At 40.8% G+C, this 19,059-nt stretch overlaps 1 protein-coding gene across 1 annotated transcript; it reads right to left on the bottom strand.

The window, feature by feature from the left end:
- Positions 1 to 503: 503 nt before the first annotated feature.
- Positions 504 to 14,066, bottom strand: ndufa10 (NADH:ubiquinone oxidoreductase subunit A10). Its single transcript, XM_030724462.1, has 10 exons — positions 13,907 to 14,066; positions 9,400 to 9,568; positions 9,027 to 9,242; positions 8,862 to 8,948; positions 5,719 to 5,840; positions 5,556 to 5,635; positions 3,157 to 3,211; positions 2,993 to 3,078; positions 2,794 to 2,902; positions 504 to 681 (listed from the first exon to the last, which is right to left on the bottom strand). The coding sequence occupies exons 1-10, from the start codon at positions 13,979 to 13,981 to the stop codon at positions 613 to 615; spliced, it is 1,068 nt and encodes a 355-aa protein (XP_030580322.1). The 5' UTR covers positions 13,982 to 14,066; the 3' UTR covers positions 504 to 612.
- Positions 14,067 to 19,059: the final 4,993 nt, after the last annotated feature.

Raw genomic sequence — 19,059 nt, 5'->3', positions numbered from 1 at the left:
GTTTGGGCACCCCTGATAATTTTCATGATTTTCCTTTATAAATCACTGGTTGTTGGGATCAGCAATTTCAGTTAAATCTATCATATAGCAGATGAACACAGTGATATTTGAGAAGTGAAATGAAGTTTATAGGATTTACAGAAAGTGTGCAATAATTACTAAAACAAAATTAGGCCTTTAAGACAGATTTTTTTTCAGTTAAGCAAATGAAGTGCAAATAATGGGACATGGGAAATGTCTCCAGGAAGGGAGAAGGCAGTCCTCTAATATGTGTGTGTGTGTGTTTGTGAGATACACACAGATATAAAATGTTACTTATCACTCCTGTTTATTGGAAACTAGTGCCCCCTGCTGCTCACTGTACTGAACTGCAGCCCACAACACTGAAGCCTCTCAGGCTGCTCCAACCTGGACTAGTAAGCCAACAGAACTCACTTCTCATTACATTATATAAGAAAGTGATATTTGCAAACACATTATATACAGAGACAGAGCAGCAGACATTCAGAGTCAAAATCAATTCTTTTAATACATATTTCTGGGATGTACAATAGACAACAACTGAGCTGATCACAGAGCTGATCAGCTAATCAGGGTGCAATTAATGAAAATTCACTTCAGCCAGATGTATTTGTCTCCAACCTCTGCATTATATCCATGAGCATACTTCTTCCCAGGGATCTACGAGAACAAAAAAGAACCAGACACACACACACACACACACACACACACACAGAATTACCTTTAACAAAAGCAGATTTTTTAACCTTATCACCTGCAGAGAAGTTCTACGTTTTGATTACTAAAATATTCAACATAAGAATTTCTGTTAGAGTCATCTTGGCCTCATAAAGCTGCCTCTTGGACAGTGTTTCTTCAGTGGATTTTGTATACACCCAGGAATGCAAATGTCCTTCCACGGCTTTATTCTGTAAACTGTTGGAGATTATTCCACTGTGTGTCACCCTTCTCATTCTCTGCTCTAAGATCTGAGCTCACAACAAAATGTCAGGTCACAGCCTGCTGCAGCATTACGGAGCCTGTTTCTAGCAGCAGTGGGAGGCGAATACGTCACCAGTCAATAAAGAGAAAAGGTCAGACCCAAATGTTTTCCCACAAGACCGATGATACAAACAACCTCATAGAATATTCCACATCTGGCATTTGCCATCGAGTAACTACGAGCGGGTCAATAATTCAGCAGAAGGAAATGAGCTCCATCATGTTGACAGTGCTGTGCAGGAGAGAAATAAAAGTTCAGTAAAAACAGAACAGGGAGGAGTTAGACTAACACACATGCCCTCAATATGGTTACACAGGCTGTAATAAAATGCTCAACAACTAGGTCAACGCCACAAATGTAGCTGTGCTGCTGTACACATGTATGCTGTCCACCTGTAACGATGTGTCTGTCAGCCAATAAGAAGACAGTCCAGGAAGGGCAGGTGTGTGGCTGAGTCAGAAAATTGTTCATCAAATGTAAAATGCCTCAGGACTGTAATCTGCAAACACAGTGTGTGCATCTTTGAAGCCTTGGAGAACACACAATGCCTTCCCTTCTTGTTGCTTGGGTGGGCTGGTCAGGACTTCATGGCTGCACACAATGACTGATTTACTAGTGGACAATGCCCTCGCTCTTATTTTGAAGATTCCATTGCTGCTAACACCAAGCGCCAACCCTTCCTGTCTGCTGTTCCCTTACAGGTTACTGTTGTGGCAGTTCCAATGGTCTGGCCCACAGTCAGACTCCAACTAAACAGTGATGGTGATCCTTGTACTGTTCAGCAGCCTCAATGAACTACAGCGTAGTGGCTCCAGTTCTCCACCTGCTACCAATGTTTCACGCACAAATCCATGATTTATCAACACCGTCATACCCGAATGTATTTGTACTTTAAGAAGAAATAAGAAGTCCCTCTGATCATGTGTACAAACAAATGATAGCCTGGCTACATATAGATATGTGTGTGTGTGTGTGTGTGTGTGTGTGTGTGTGTGTGTGTGATAGACATGTTCATCTATGGGACAAAGACAGCAATTAGAAGAGGCGCCATCTCCCTCTCATAATAACTACAATAACCACACTGTGAGTCCCACACCGTTAAACTGCAGCTTACAGCTGTTTCCATGTTACCCATGAATGGGACGAGAATCTGTGGATGGCACCAACAGCTGGAAATGAAGGATGAACTTATTGGGCTGAAATTGTTCAATTTTACTTTAACATGGACTGGAAGAAAGGACCTAAAGAAAGGTGAGTGAAATCACAGCAATTCATTTTAAGTTTAATAATCTGTTTCTGTAACTTGACTCCAGAAGCAGAGGCGGTACTGTTCCTCGTCTGTTGTTGGGGGCAAATATTCGTGGGTTTTGCCAACAAAGCTGATTCTGGTGAAATGTAATATTGGAGCCCTGACTACAGGAAATACCCAAACACTCCTGAAAGAAACTATAAACTCTGCAACAATAATGCTTCTCACACATTATGACCCAGCAGAATCCCGTGCTGCTTCAATTTTGGACACTATGAAATACTGTCATCAAATGAGAATCAGACCAAACATGAAATCCCGTCACACACTCCCGTTCTGGTCCTTATTTCTGGTGCTGGAGGGTGGCCACAAAAGTCCTGTGAAATGTCAACCTGACCTTTGCCTCTTTAATTAAAAAAAGATTTTCACCACCAAATCTCAATTTAAGTGACCATTAAGAAATTCAGAGGCCTCACTGCAACTCAAACCACTCAGTGCTGTCCTGCAGCTACGCTGACATGTGAGCCATCCTCATACATACCGATTTATAGGCATAGTATATTTGATCATAGTCGTGGGCCCCGATGGTTATCTCTGGCAGGAACTTGGGTATGTGGGTCAGCACTGCCACCCTCTGTTTGTCTTCAACACTGTGAAATGCAGAAGAGGGTAAAAAATTACAACAGAACTCATATCTGCATTTCAAAGTGAAACTGTGTGTGTAACAGTTGAGAACTTACAGCATCCTCATGTGGTGGTAGCTGACATCATCCTGCTTCACCCACGGGCCCTTTGCAAACCTCAAATATTCAATGTCCTCTGCAACCTGTGGACAGCATTTATTTGTTTTTGTTTTGAGGTGAAAATGACAATGACTCACGCAGCTGGAATCTAGTACACTCACCCTTTCAACATCCTGAGCCTGGGTTGCATCATAAGCCAGCAGTTCTGATGTTTCACTTAAAAAGGAAAAGAACAAGGAAAGGGTTGGGGGGGGGGGGGTTACAAAGGGTTCATGCACAAAAAATTTTCACTTCATTTCCAACATTATGGTGAAATTTTATGCACCAATATGCAACGTTTCTGCTTCCAGTATTGGTGTCATTTTCCAGTAATAATTAATCTCTCAATTACAGTTTTTCCTCAATTGCCAGGACACATTTCTTGAAATCATCCCTCCATGTCTCTAATCTGTAAACACAAAACTCAATTTCAAACTACTTTCACGAAACCTCTGACTCTTCCTGCAAAACCAAACTATTGTCTCAAAACAGTTCAAACAGTGCTCAGCTGAGCTGGATGTGTCCTACCAGGGAGCTAAAACACAAGGACAGAGAAAAGACACACCTGAGGACATACACATTCCTGGAGCCTGGGTTTATAAATCAGTTTATTGATTAAACAGAAAGATATGCCAACAATTAGTTTCAGATTTGTTAAATATATTATATATACACTTTAAACCTTTACAACAACATAAGTGCATACAGTATCTCCTCCTGATTAATTTTTAGTTGCTGTGTTAAGTTGAGACAACTGTGCTTTCACTGAGTTTCACTTGTGCTACCTGTGCTTACCATTATGCAACCCAAGTGCATCACAGTGCAAAATGTGTTTTAGTGAGTCAAAATATGTTTGCACGTTGTGTCTAACAAGGTGAAAAGTGTTGAAGGTTCTGCCAAAAAGGTGACCATTTCAATAAACGGTTTCAGGGCACTGAGCGTTTGGTTCAGACAGCAGCGTTTAGTGTTTTGGCAATTGAGAAAAACTGTAATAAACCCCGAACACGACCTCTCACAGTCAACACATTCTGAACATCAGTCACTTCCTGCTGAAGCTATAGTACTAGAATACCAGCAAACTGACAACCAGTATCTCTAAACTCAAAAACCACGATTAATCCCAACTTTCTCTGATGAGACTTTTTGCTTTAGGCTTTCCTCCTCCTTTCCCCTCCAGGCTCCTGCAGGGCATTCAAACTGCCTGCATGTGTAGGGCTCCAGAAAGTCATATTACTGTTTGGGAGCACAAAAATAAGACCATCCACTATGGAGGGCATTGTTGTGCCCATACAAAAGTACAGCAGTCTGTTGTTTTTTGTGTTTTTTTAATCACGTGGACAAATTCATGCATTCTGCATATTAAGGGCAACTTAGTGCTAAAAGATGCTACAAACAGGACGATGACCATAGCAGCACTAAATCTAATCAGGTCTAAATAGCAAGCATAATGTTAACTTGCACACTTGATCCAACGGCAGAAAAATGTTTTATCCACAAGTGAAAATTAGAATCACCAATTAAGCTAAGATGTGACTGAGGGAGAGGACCTATGCAGACACAAACATGCAAACTCCACAGAGAGGCCCCGGACAGCTAACAAGTGCAGCACTTGTGAAAATTATAGTGGTGTGTGGAGTAAACACAGCACTACCAGCAGCTCTTAAAGAATGCAAAGCTCGATGGGAAAAGCTGCAAACAGCTCGTTGATGGAGGTGCACGTATGAATGTAGTTGTCTCTCGCTGTATGGTATGTAACCTGATACTGGAACAGACTGAGCCGCTGTGTGCTCTTTGTTTGTTCCTGTAAGGTTTGCTGGAACTACGACGCTCCCTTTCACTGCCTGAAACCACAACCCGCCCAACTGAAGTCCAAGCTCAGCTTTCAAAGCCATGAAAAATATCAATATTACTACTGTATCTTTCAATGGTTCATTCCTATGATCGCTTTTAAAGTGTGTGCACAGCATAATAAGCTTTCTAATGTCAAACGATTGCCCCCCCAAAAAGAGAATAAAATAAGAACTAAATCTGAAGTTTAATAATTGCAGTGCAGCTGAATCCAAGCTGCAGAGTCAGTTAATTTGTATTATTTAATACCATACATCTACTTTACTAATGCAAACCACAGGTTATGTGTCAGTTATGCAAGATTAACCAAGAGTATATCCCTGCAATTATAATTTTCCACTTATGAGTCTAAAATAGCCAGAATCCAAGCACAGTGTAATAAACATCTTCCTATAGATATAGATATACATTTATAGGATGTATGTGATCATGAATAAAGCTGTTCTGGTCCATCTGTGGACCTCTATGCATTAACTGTACATAAGGTGGACGGACTTCCTTTCCTTCCCTCTGATTTATCACCTGTTTCAGCAGATCTGACATAAACCACACTGACTGATATCATGAGGGATCTGCTGCTCTATTCTTCCGTGTTGAAGCTGTTCATCTTTATAGAAAAGGCGGGTCAGATATCTAATAAAATTTCTAACATTTGCCATTCATAACTTCTTACCTAATTTGGGGCAGAAAATCCTTCTTGTAGCAATCCTCAATATTCTTCAGATATGGCAGAGGCACATTCTGCAGGTAGGACTGAGAATAAACACATTTAACACAAACTATAGTGTGAGCTGGTTTTCATATTTTCTGTGGGGACAGGAAGCGTGCGCCTCTACCTTGCCGCTCTGCTTCAGCTTCTTCTGCACCTCCTCAGCTGGCAGGTCGACGTAGATGACGAGGTGTGGAGGCAGGAACTCACAGATGCTGATGTTTTTGATCTCATTGTAGTGCTGCACACCTGCAGAGCCACAGCATACACACATCATCACCACTGCTAACAAACAAATAATTACAGGTGTCAGTAGATGTTAATGGGGTGTTTATGAGCCTCAGCTCTTTGCTTTTGAATTGATAAGGTGAATAAAGTGACTGAGTAAGAACCAGGAATAAACGCTAAAATCATAATAAATATAAACCACTGAGAAAACTGTCTGACTGGCATTATTATGATAAGAACAATAGCTGAACGTTCCTTTATAACCATAGGGGGTTATGACTCATATTCCACTCAAATAAACATGCTTTTATGTTACATGCCATGGAAATGGCACTGAAAGCTGAGTTAATAGTGACTAATCAGATGAGCTATTACATATACATCCAGCAAACTCTCAGAGCTGTTTGAGCCATCCCAGAAGGCTGTTTGTAAGTCTGATGATGATGGTTTTTGCTGGGTGGTCATTAAATGAAAAAAATGAAAGTATATTATCTGTGATATTTTAGGCTGATCACAGAAAAATATTGAAGAAATGATGAAAGGCTCTTAGCGTATAGAAGGGGAAGTATATGATCAGTCTGCGTGCAATAACTGACCCCACAGTGCTTTGTGTTCAAGGTTACACTGATGATTGTAGCTTACTGCAGGAAACAGAAATCCTTCCAACCCCATAAGGAAAGTACAATTATTTTGCCATGCCTAAAAACAGCTTTGCTTCCAGTGACCCTGTTGGGTCAGTTTCAGACCCCCCAACATAATTTTTATTAATGGCAAAACTAAGTAACCCTCACAATCACTTCAAAACCCAGATTTTAAGTGTTGCAGCAGCCACAAATGTCATCAATGTAAAAACAAACTAAAATTGCCTCCCTTTCAAAGTCATGTGGTCAAAAGACTGAAACAGTGGTGCTTGTGTAGCTGCTCATTATAATCAGGGCTCGGACACCTTTTCCTGGATCAAATTCAAGCACTTTAAGCACTTTTAAGGTCCATTTTCAAGGATTTCCTGCACATTAAGGAGTCATTCACAACTATCAACATTTTCCAAAGTGTACAAAGCGTACTCTTTTTCAGACCCCCCCCCAAAATGTGTACAAAGAAAATGCTGATTTTTTTTCATGACTTTGATTTCTCCTGGTTCTTTGGTATTTTAATGTAACAGGAAGTTTTAAAAACACATCCTGGTGTTGAAAAATTCTGGAAATCTTGGTATCAAACATATTCTTTCCTATCGATGACAACACTGTACTGCACTGCATGTACACAAAATGTACATGCCGCCACACAGTACACAGGGTAGTGGAGCGATCTGTCATCTGAATAGCCGGTCTGGTGCCAAAAAGTGATTTATGGTATTTGACAAAAAATTATTGCTGGTGTTTATTTTGTTGTAAATGACTTGTTGACTTATAATCTGCCAAGCATATCTCAAGCATCATCTCTCATGAATGATATCAATTAATTTTTCCAAAAGCGACTAGCAACAAATTTAGCGACTTTTTCCGGTGTCATCGGGGACTTTTGGAGAGTTTTGGAGACATGCCGGTGTTGTGCCAAAAAGTGATTTCTAGTATTTGTCAAAAACAAAAAAAATATGAAAAAAATTCCTGTAGATTCATTTCTGGCCTAAAATCTATGAAAAGTGTCAAACATCTCTCTCATAAATGATGTTACATCATTAGAAACACTCCTGTTACAGGTAGAAGCTACAATCACCTCTTGGCAAAGTAACTTTCATATATTCTTTATTAATGAGGGTAAAAATTATCATTGACATTAAAAAAGTCTTTTTTCCAGAGAGATCTGCTGAGAGGGCTGCAGAAACTGTAACAAAGATAACATAACAGTTCTATAAAGAGTAGCCAAAAAGGACTGGCTTTATTATAATGTAGATACAATAACGCAGAGTCGTGAATATATTTCCATTTTACATATAAGCCCTTCATAAACCTGCGCCACACTCACAGCTTGCTCCTGTCTAATATCATCAGTATCTTTCTGTGAATCGATGACGGCCTATTTTAGAGAATTCAATGAGGCGTTTGAATTGATTTGCCAGATCGGAGGTCATCTCACTGCAGACCACACAACGGTGCAGTGGAGTACAAGTGAACGAGGGGACGCCTTCATGGATGCACGGGCAGGAAATTTTCATTTTAGACTTTCTGACTCATTTTATTTCTCTGTTTCATTAGTGAACTATTCAATCAGATAGTTCTTTTTTTATTTTAAAAAAATACAATTTCAAGCACTTTCAAGTACTATTATCCAAAATCCAAGCACTTTTCAAACCTTAAAAGGACAATATTAAAATTCAAGCATTTTCAAGGATTTCCAGCACCCGTACGAACCCTGTATAATGCACCACTGACAAATGTGCAAAAAAAAAAAAAAAATGCATGAATTGCTTCAAGGTTATCGGGTCCCAAAGTGTCAGAGATTGTCGGTAGATGCAGCTAATCCATCAGTGTGAGAAGCCTCTGATATCCTTACTGAGTAAGTACACCTCTGGCATAGTTTTAAAATGCATTCACAAGATTTTCAGTAAACTTGACCTCTGATCTTAAAGTCAAGGTCAATGATATTTGAATTTGTTTGAGATTTTTAGTTAATGCAATTTGAAAATCCTAGGTGGCATCTTCGTCGAGTTATCACGTTCACAAGATTTTCAGAAAACTTGACCTTTAAGCACCTTGAGGCGAGGGCCTTTGTGACTTGGTGCCATTTAAATAAAACTGAACTGAACTTTGACCTTGAAGTCAAGGTCACCAAGATTCAAACTTGTCCGAGATCTTTAGTAGATGCATCTCTAGCATCAATTTGAAAGTCCTTTGTTGCCTCGTTCGAGGTATCGTGTTCACAAAGTTGGATGTCCACGCTGCCCGCTGCCCACCGGGCAGGTTGACCACAATACCTCGCCAGCCTTTCAGACTGAGGGGTGATTAAAAAAAAAAAATCATACTAAAACAGAAGCAAAATGCTGCTGATTGTTTTTTTTTTAATTGCCTCCCTCTCTGTTGTTAGTGACACAGCAGTACTTACACTCCTTCCTGATGTAGCCCTGTTTGAACATGGCCTCCAGGAAGACCACGTCACTGAAGGGGGAACGCTCCAGGATCACTCCTTGGCCTAAAAAACAAACGGTCAGGATGAAGATCATTGACACATATATACATCACCCATACAGCACGCCGGAGTCGGTGATACCTGTGGTGAGCAGGTGTTCGATGGCATCGGAGTACTGCAGCAGCCTCATGTTGTACATCCATAGCTGCAGCCTATAGCTGTTTCCGTCTGCAGCTTTGGGATCTGTGTAGAACTTTTCCAGGCTGCACATCCCATTAAAGTCAACAGGGAGTGGCTCCTTCTCCCCGGTCATCTTGTCCAAGTAGAAAGTGTCAGGCTCAGGCATGTACAGCATCCCTGTACATAAACAACAAGTAGCTGTTGTCCACAACATAAACTCTAACCACAATTTACTCAGCTCAGGCTAAAGCTGACTCGCTCTAATACTATTAGCAGAGTCTGCTAAAAGTGAGAATCCCTCACTGTGAAAGAATCCCTGTGGTCAGATAATTACCCAGTTTGTCAGCCAGTTTCTGGGCCAGCGCTCCTTTCCCTGAGGCCAAGTTGCCATCCACAGAGATGATTTTGCTATACTGCTTTAACCGTGGTGTCGTCCTCTCCCCCAGAGCGTAGGCCCACCAGCCATACCGCAGGCTTCTCACTGAGCCCGTATGAACACTGGCCTGGATCATTTGGAAGGGGAAAAAAACCTCTAAGTGATCATGTGGGGTGAATGTTTTTGTGTCTCAAACTGCACGTTAATAACCATGTTTGTTACTGTGAGTGTATCCAAAACCATCCATTCATTTTCTTAGATATGTTATTATGTTATATGTTATTATTGTTATATGAATAACAATAATAAAGTTCTTTCTATAAATCTGATTTTCCTGTGAACCAGTGGGTGCTGTATATGTGTTTAGACATTTTTTTTTAAACGAGAACAGTATCACATGTCAAACCCAATGTAGCATAAAGCAATACTGGACAAGGTGCACTACCACATCATCATCATCATCACCATCATCATCATCATCATCATCTGTCAGGAATTTTATATGTTCTTTTGTCTTTGTTGTATCTTTGTTTATTTCTGATTATATTCTGCTTGTGTGTCTATAATGTAAAAGTGCTACAGGAACTTTAATGTCCCTGACGGAACCCTCCCAAAGCACTCCTCTTCCCCATATGACACATGTTCATATGGCTGTTTGGGTTCATATGGATCCTGACTCTGAAAGCCGGACTGGGCATTTTAACAATCCATTCAGTTTAGTTCTGTTATTCTGTGTTTATTCCACCAGGTGTCAGCAAACCATTAGCTGCTAGTTGAAGAATAAACATGGCATGGAGTGAGCAGTCTGAAGGGATTTTGTGACCAATAGCTTCCAACAGTTTTTCACTTAAACTACACAAACTGGTCAGGAGTCTGACATGGCTGAGGAGCTGAGCTGCCTTCCCTGTCTGCTCCTCTCCCTCATGTTATGTTTTGGTGTAACGCTTGGGAAGTTATTTAATGTTAACATAACCTTTAGTCATCATCTCAGTGAATATTTCCCTTCACTTGTCAGCACCGCTGAGCGAGGAGCAGTACTGGCAGCGAAAGCAGGGGGAAGAGAAATCAGTGTGAACATGAGCTGCAGCACGTTGGAGGAAAGAAATATGTGCAAATAAATGAGGTGAATGTCGTCATTCTTTTATTAATAACCATTACAGACTAACTAATTCTGTAAATCAGGGGTGTCCAAACTTTTTGGACAGAGGGCCACACATGGAAAAATATACAAAAGGCCGGGCCACTTAGTTCAGGACAAATTTTATATATCACAAGTTATTAAACCAAACACATGTGAATAATCATTGACATTGCCTGGATCACAGTTTTTTATTAATGATTTTTCAATTTTTCATTTATTCTGCTGCTTTACAGGTCTTTTCACTGTTGGCAGCCTCACATTGCTTCTTACGCGGGATCATGATTCCCTCTTCACACCCCTGTATAAAAATGGGGAAATATAAGGGGGAAAGAGGAAGGGTATATGTGAGCTTGTTATGCAAATATGTATGTGGGCTTGTTAACAGATTTATGTTTGTTGCAAAATGTTATCAACTTAAATTGACTGAATTTATAAATTAATTACTTATTTACACATGATTATATAATAATGTGTATTTTTACCTCACCTAAAATGGGAACAGTGCTGCACTCAGTGGGAGCAGTGATGCTGTGCTTTGGCCTGAAGGATGGCTGGCAGATCAGGAGTAAGTTTGGTGGTTGAGATGCGGAGGACATCACAGAGATGGCTGTCAGTCATTTTGGTTCTCAGTCTGCTTTTGTTCAGAGTTAATAATGAAAATGTTTGCTCACATATGTATGTGGAGCCAAACAGACTCATTCTTTTTGCATGGCGTCTCATCAGAGGAAACTTGTCCTTTTCCACGCTCCGATAGAAGTCAGGTAGGGACAAAAGCTGGTGTTGATTTCTCAGAGAATCATCACACTGCATATCAATAAGTTCTAATTGCAGACTCTCTTCCACTTCCTCTGCATCCACCAGGAAGGGAGTCGAGAACAGTTTGATTTGTTTTTCAATATTAGAGAAATCTTGAAAGCGCTGACTGAATTCTGTCAGAGATGTGATAACAGACAAATATTTCCCTTTCTTAAGAGAAAGATTGGCCTTTGGAAAAGCACTCTTGATTTCGGACAGCGTAGGGAAGTGCGCAAAATTAAAGTTGCGTAACTGTGCCTCAAAGAGACGGAGTTTCACGCAGAATGCCTTCATCTGCATATAAAGTTGTGGTACAAGCTGGTCTTTGCCTTGTAGGCTCTTGTTAAGTGAGTTAAGATGATCGGTAAGATCAACTAAAAATGCTAGGTCGGCCAACCATAAAGGATCACTCAGCTCATGAAGCGGGCGGTCCTTTTCTTTCAAAAACTGGTCAATTTCCGACCTCAGGGCATAAAACTGCTGCAGCACGGAGCCGCGACTTAGCCAGCGCACATCACAATGGTACAGCAGGTCTCCGTATTCAGCATCGATGTCTGATAGGAACGCTTGAAATTCTCTGTGGTACAGCCCTCGTGCTCGAATTATGTTTACCGTTTTCACAACAGTGTTCATCACATCGCCGAGCTGGACTGTCTTGGAGCAGAGGGCTTCTTGGTGAATGATACAATGCATTTTCACAGCCTCACCTCCACTCTCTTTAACCTTGGCACACACCATAGAGGCCATTCCTTTGCGCTCTCCGGTCATAGCTGGGGCTCCATCCGTTGTAACTCCACACAACTTGTCCCATTTAAGTCCCATGTTGTCAACTGCATCTGATACCGCTTCAAAAATGTCCTTACCCGTCGTTGTGCCCTTTAGACTTCTAAGATCAAGCAGCTCCTCCGTGATGCAAAAATTATCATCAACTCCCGGCAAAAAAATTAACAGCTGTGCGGTGTCTGTGGCATCTGTGCTCTCATCACATGCTATCGAGTAAAAATCAAAAGCGCAAGCTTTATCTGACATTTGATGTTTTAAGTCAGCAGACAAGTCTTCTATTCGCCGCACAACTGTGTTTCTGGACATGCTCACGCTGCTGAATTCCTGCAATTTTTCCGGGCACATTATTCCTGCAACTTTAGTGAGGCACTGTTTTATGAAGTCTCCATCTGAGAAAGGTTTCCCGTGTTGTGCAATGAGTTGAGCTATCTCGTAGCTAGCCACTGTGGCATTTTCTTGTGCCTTATTAGCACGAAAAAAATACTGTTGCTGAGCTAACAGGCTGGCTGCCATTTGCTTAACTTTATGTTCTCGTTCGGCACCAGTGTAGGATGCATACGTCTGATGTTTGGTTTCATAGTGTCTTCGTAAATTATACTCTTTCATCACTGCCACAGTCTCAGTACAAATCAAGCAGACACACTTCCCTTTCACTTCTATAAAAAAGTATTCATTTGCCCACCGTGTCTGAAATCTTCTGCATTCACGCGCTACCTTACATTTCTTCATAGACGCCATTTTTTGTCTGCCCTGACATTTTTCTTCACTTATCTTGTTTTGTTGAGAAACTGCCTTGTTCAAGATAGTAGCTCCACCTAGTGTTAAAAAAAGTGCAGTGCAGTCAAGCAGAAATTTGACACTTGGGCCATATTGTATTATACTTATTTTAATTTGCTGCGGGCCAATTAAAAATGGACGGCGGGCCGCAGTTGGCCCGCGGGCCGTAGTTTGGACACCCCTGCTGTAAATGTATATTCTTGGACGTTTCTAATTGTTATAACTTTCTAAATTAGGACTGCTGTGTAAGTGGACCCTGAGCTGCACTTAAACACATAAAAGTTTCTTCATTTTGTTAACGCTGTATCAGATCTGTACTCAGTACTGGGAGACACACTGTGTAAGCTGGATTGGTGCATTTCTAGTAAACACCCAGTAAGAGTCCTTTATCAAACCTCCTGTTTAACAGAACAATGCAATCTACCCACCGCAACCGTTTACATATCCACAAGGGAATTACTAAGCACAGCTAGCAAGCTAAACGCTGGCTGTCTTTACGCAGCTTATTTCCACTTATTTTGCAAAACTTGTAAACTGTGAGACAGCATTCGCCTTCACTCTGAAAGTAGTGGATTTACAGCAGTAGCAGAGGGAGAAGAGTGAAGGAGGTGATTTATAGTGACTGATATCTGTGTCCTCTGTTCCTTCTGAACTTCACTGCGTTTTCATATCAGGATTATTTCGGGATTTATTTCCACTCACTTTGTTTTAGTGAGATAAACGAAGTTTCCAGTTATTTTTATTATTTTTGCTGCTCCCGCAACTAAATATACTTATCTATTCCAGCGAGGAAGAATAGAAAATAACATTATATGTAAACTGTCAACAATAACAAGGCACACAGTCTGACGGCTGTCGATGAAGGGCTGTGATGGTGGCGGCTAAGAAGCTAAGTTAGCTTGCCCTTGTGAATCAGAACCGCTGTTTGAGCCAGACAGGACGGAAAACTCTGACACTGCATGTCCTTACCTTATGGACGGTAGCGACTGTTTTAAATGCAGCTGCTCCCGAAGGTATGAGCAGCCGAATCGTCCTCAGGGCCATGATAACAACCCGTCCTGCAAAAGCCTCCGCACTGACCCGAAAATCTTCGCAGGCCGGTGACTTTATTATACGTCAGCAGACGCAAGGCATCTGGGTAGTTTTGTCGCACACAATGTGCGTTTGACTGGATTCGCAACGAAGCAAGAAACAAAAACACAGACTATATATATATATATATATATATATATATATATATATATATATATAAAAGAGAGAGAGTCCGTCCTGACGTACCGTATTGTGCAAAACTCTTGAGCCAATGTTCATTTCGATAGATACTTTATTGATCCCACAAGAGAAACTATTGTGTTACAGTAGCAAGAAAAAGAAAATACAATCTACAGTAACTAAACATCGAAGTGAGGGTACCAATGATGAATGCAAAATTTTACATATAGATACAAAAACAGATAAAATATAATAAAAAGACGTAAAGAGGCTGACATTTTACAAGAGATTAGTGCAAATTGCATTGATAAATATTATAATTTGTAATATATACACTATAAATCAGAATATGTACACAAAGAATCTGGAAGATAGCAGCAAGAGGGTATAATACAAAGTTTGTGTGTGGGATCTTGTGTCCTGACAGGTGTGTTAACAGTTATTACACAGTTTTATGGAGAACACTAGGAATGATTTCCTGAAGCATTCTTTATGGCACTGGGGTTGAATCAGTCCAAGGGAGAAGACCTCTGCTACCTCATACGTGGAGTGGAGTGGGTGAGATGGGTTGTCCATGATGGAGAGCGGTTTGTTCAATGACCTACTGTCCCTCACTGACTCAAACGCCTCCAAATTCTGCCCTATGATGGTTCCAGCCTTGCAAATCAGTTTGTTTTAAATTGTATCTGCCGCAAAAACACATAATTTGTTCCTTCCTTTTATTCATTTGTTCATTCCTTTTATCAGCTGCAACATTTATGGAGGCATTACATACAGCATCATGACATGTTATTAGTGGGCACTCCCCGACGCCACATAGTGGGCGCGGGAGACGTTCAACGGCCAAATGACGCAAAGTACGAGTAGCCTACTGGGCTGACAGCATCCAGGTGAGCCCGTGACGCTCCCGACCGTGACACGGCTCAACTCGCACCGGGTGCGAGGGCATGATTGCCACCGCTTGCGCCTTTATTAGATTCAATTGGCTTCTCTCAAAATGTAAAGGAGCCCACCCACCACTTTAATCATACTCTGGATCTTGTCCTGACATATGGCATAGAAACTGAAGACTTAACAGTATTCCCTGAAAGCCCCCTCCTGTCTGATCATTTCTTAGTAACATTTACATTTACTTTAATGGATTACACAGCAGTGGGGAATAAGTTTTATTACAGTAGAAGTCTTTCTGAAAGTGCTGTAACTAAGTTTAAGGATCTAATTCCTTCATTGTTATGCTCTTCAGTGCCAACACAGTGCAGAGCAGCTACCTAAACTCTGCTCCCAGTGAGGTCGATTATCTCGTCAATAGTTTTACATCCTCACTGCGTATAACTTTGGATACTGTGGCTCCTCTGAAAAGGAAAGCTTCAAATCAGAAGTGCCTGACTCCGTGGTATAATTCACAAACGCACAGCTTAAAGCAGATAACCCGAAAGCTGGAGAGGGAATGGCGTCTCACTAAATTAGAAGATGCTCATTTAGCCTGGAAAAAGAGTTTGTTGCTCTATAAAAAAGCCCTCCGTAAAGCTAGGACATCTTACTATTCATCATTAATTGAAGAAAATAAGAACAACCCCAGGTTTCTTTTCAGCACTGTAGCCAGGCTGACAAAGAGTCAGAGCTCTGTAGAGCCAAGTATTCCTTTCACGTTAACTAGCAGTGACTTCATGGATTTCTTTACAAATAAAATTTTAGACATTAGAGAAAAAATTATTCATAACCATCTCAAAGATTATTCTTCATGTTCGGCTGCTTTCAGCACTGCTGGTATTTGTTTAGACTCTTTTGCTCCAGTTGATCTTTCAGAGTTAACTTCAATAGTTACTTCCTCCAAACCAGCAACATGTTTGTTAGATCCCATTCCTACTAGACTGTTCAAAGAAGTCTTTCCAATTATTGATGCTTCAATCTTAAAAATGATCAATCAGTCTTTATTAGTTGGCTATGTACCACAGACCTTCAAGGTGGCTGTAATTAAACCTCTGCTTAAAAAGCCATCACTTGACCCAGCTGTCTTAGCTAATTATAGGCCAATCTCCAACCTTCCTTTTCTCTCAAAGATTCTTGAAAGAGTAGTTGTAAAACAGCTAACTGATCATCTGCAGAGGAACGGTTTATTTGAAGAGTTTCAGTCAGGTTTCAGAATTCATCACAGTACAGAAACAGCATTAGTGAAGGTTACAAATGATCTTCTTACAGCCTCTGACAGTGGACTCATCTCTGTTCTTGTCCTGTTGGACCTCAGTGCAGCTTTGATACTGTTGACCATAACATTTTATTACAGAGATTAGAGCATACTATAGGTATTAAAGGTACTGCACTGCAGTGGTTTGAATCATATTTATCTCATAGACTCCAATTTGTTCATGTAAGTGGGGAGTCTTCTTCACACACTAAGGTTAATTATGGGGGGTGTAGCTCAGTAGGTAGAGCAGGTCACCTACTGACCGGAAGGTCAGCGGTTCGAATCCTGGCTACTCCAGGCTACATGCCAATGTATCCTTGGGCAAGATACTTAACCCCAAGTTGCTCTCCGACCGTTCTGTCGGAGTATGAATGCGTGTGAATGTTAGTTAATTAAAAAAAAAAAAAAGCACTTAGCTTCATAAAAATGGAAGTGCTTGTATGAATGGGAGTGCATGGGTGAATGCACATGTTGTATAAGCGCTTTGAGTGCTCATACTGAGTAGAAAAGCGCTATATAAGAACTAGTCCATTTACCATTTATGGAGTTCCACAGGGTTCTGTGCTAGGACCAATTTTATTTACATTATACATGCTTCCCTTAGGCAGTATTATTAGATAGCACTGCATCAATTTTCATTGTTATGCAGATGATACTCAGCTTTACCTATCAATGAAGCCAGATGACGCACATCAATTAGTTAAACTGCAGGAATGTCTTAAAGACATTAAGGCCTGGATGACCTCTAATTTCCTGCTTCTAAATTCAGATAAAACTGAAATTCTTGTTCTCGGCCCCACAAATCTTAGAAACATGGTGTCTAACCAGATACTTACTCTGGATGGGATTACTTTGGCCTCCAGTAACACTGTGAGAAATCTTGGAGTCATTTTTGACCAGGATATGTCCTTCAATGCACATATTAAACAAATATGTAGGACCGCTTTTTTGCATTTGCGCAATATTTCAAAAATTAGAAACATCCTTTCTCAGAGTGATGCTGAAAAGCTAATTCGTGCATTTATTACTTCTAGGGTGGACTATTGTAATTCATTATTATCAGGCTGTCCTAAAAGCTCCCTGAAAAGCCTTCAGCTGATCCAAAATGCTGCAGCTAGAGTACTGACAGGGACTAGAAAGAGAGAGCAGATTTCTCCCATATTGGCTTCTCTTCATTGGCTCCCTGTTAAATCTAGAATAGAATTTATTGATTATTTCCATGTACTAACACAAACAAACATAAAAAGTAAAATCCAACAACAACATTAACCTTACCCCGGCTCAAAAAAAAATAGTTTTTTAAAATTTATTTATTTTTAAAATCACATTATATAAAGCTCCGTGAAAAAATAGCTGAAATATCAAAACCAATATACAACATAAAAGGGTCCCAAATATTATAAAACATGTTTTGTCTATTGTGCAGTTTACTTGTTAGAAAGTCCAATGACACATATTCAAGGACAATCTGTTCCCATTGGGTTCTGGATGGGATCTTTTCTGTTATCCAGTTCAGAAGGATACATTTCCTGGCACAGAATGTAAGCATCCTATATAGTTGTTTCCCACAGTTCTCCTTAAGGCTGTTATTCATCACTCCCAGTAACTTAGGGCTAAGCTGAGAGAGGTCTGGGTTAAATCGATGATGTAGATAGGGGGATATATGAGCCCGATGCAGAATTTTGAGTTGAATAGCTTTAACCCTATTGCAAACACTCAAATATTTGGCATTTTCCCAGGCTTCACTCCAAGCCTCGTCACTAATCTCCATAGCTAGTTTTTTTCCCCATGTCTCCTTTAAGAAAGTCAGTTTTAAGATTAGGCTTAACTTTCCTTTTTGATCAAGCTTATAGTTAGGCCTGGATCAGGTGACCCTGAACCCTCCCTTAGTTATGCTGCTATAGGCCTAGGCTGCTGGGGGGTTCCCATAATGCACTGTTTCTTAGCATTCACTTTATTTGTTTATACTTCTCTGCATCTAATCAATTATTATTAATCTCTGTCTCTCTTCCCCAGCATGTCTTTTTGTCCTGTCTCTCTCCCCTCAGCCCCAACAGGGCCAACCCGATGACTGCCCCTCCCCGAGCGGGGAGTTTTTCCTTCCCACTGTCACCAAGTGCTGCTCATAGGGGGTCGTGTTGACTTGTGTTTTCTCTGTATTATTGTAGGGTCTCTACCTTACACTACAAGGCGACTGTTGTGATGTGGCGCTATACAGTACAAATGCGATGGTTGTCTGCAGACAGAGACATGGAGGGATGGTTTCAAGAAATGTGTCTTGGCAATTGAGAAAAACTGTAAACTATAATTCATGAGTGTTCCAGTGGAATCTGTGATTGGTTTTATTTATTTATTTTGTACCAAACATATTTGATTTACAAGAATATCCTATAGAGAACCCATAGAGCTCTTCTATAGGCTATTCTTGTTCTTTTTTTTTTTTTGTTTGTTTTTTTTAACCCCCCCCCACACACACACACACACACACAAACGTATACATTGTGTGTGTCATGAAACACACTCAATGAGGGCAAGAAGACGCAACATCAACAACCACCCTCCCCAAAATCTAGAGACAAACGGGGAAAGACCCAGGGGACCTGAGCCACCCGCAGCCCACAAGGAGCACAGAAGACCTGCGGCCACAGATCCCGATGATAACCGTGCGCACACCCCAGAGGAGGAAGGAGAGAGACCCTATATGGAGCTCACAGCCAAAAGGCAG

Source organism: Archocentrus centrarchus, unplaced genomic scaffold, assembly GCF_007364275.1.
Source record: "Archocentrus centrarchus isolate MPI-CPG fArcCen1 unplaced genomic scaffold, fArcCen1 scaffold_36_ctg1, whole genome shotgun sequence".
Lineage (NCBI taxonomy): Eukaryota > Metazoa > Chordata > Actinopteri > Cichliformes > Cichlidae > Archocentrus > Archocentrus centrarchus.
Note: the sequence above shows the minus strand (reverse complement) of the source record. Positions and strands in the feature narration are given on the sequence as shown.

Excerpts from the sequence above, each read along its gene's own strand:
- ndufa10 (XM_030724462.1), bottom strand. The coding sequence starts at position 13,981 with ATGGCCCTGAGGACGATTCGGCTGCTCATACCTTCGGGAGCAGCTGCA. Across the intron at positions 9,569-13,906 it reads CAGTCGCTACCGTCCATAAG|GCCAGTGTTCATACGGGCTC; the intron begins GTAAGGACATGC and ends CAAATGATCCAG. Across the intron at positions 2,903-2,992 it reads TACCACCACATGAGGATGCT|TGTTGAAGACAAACAGAGGG; the intron begins GTAAGTTCTCAA and ends TGCATTTCACAG.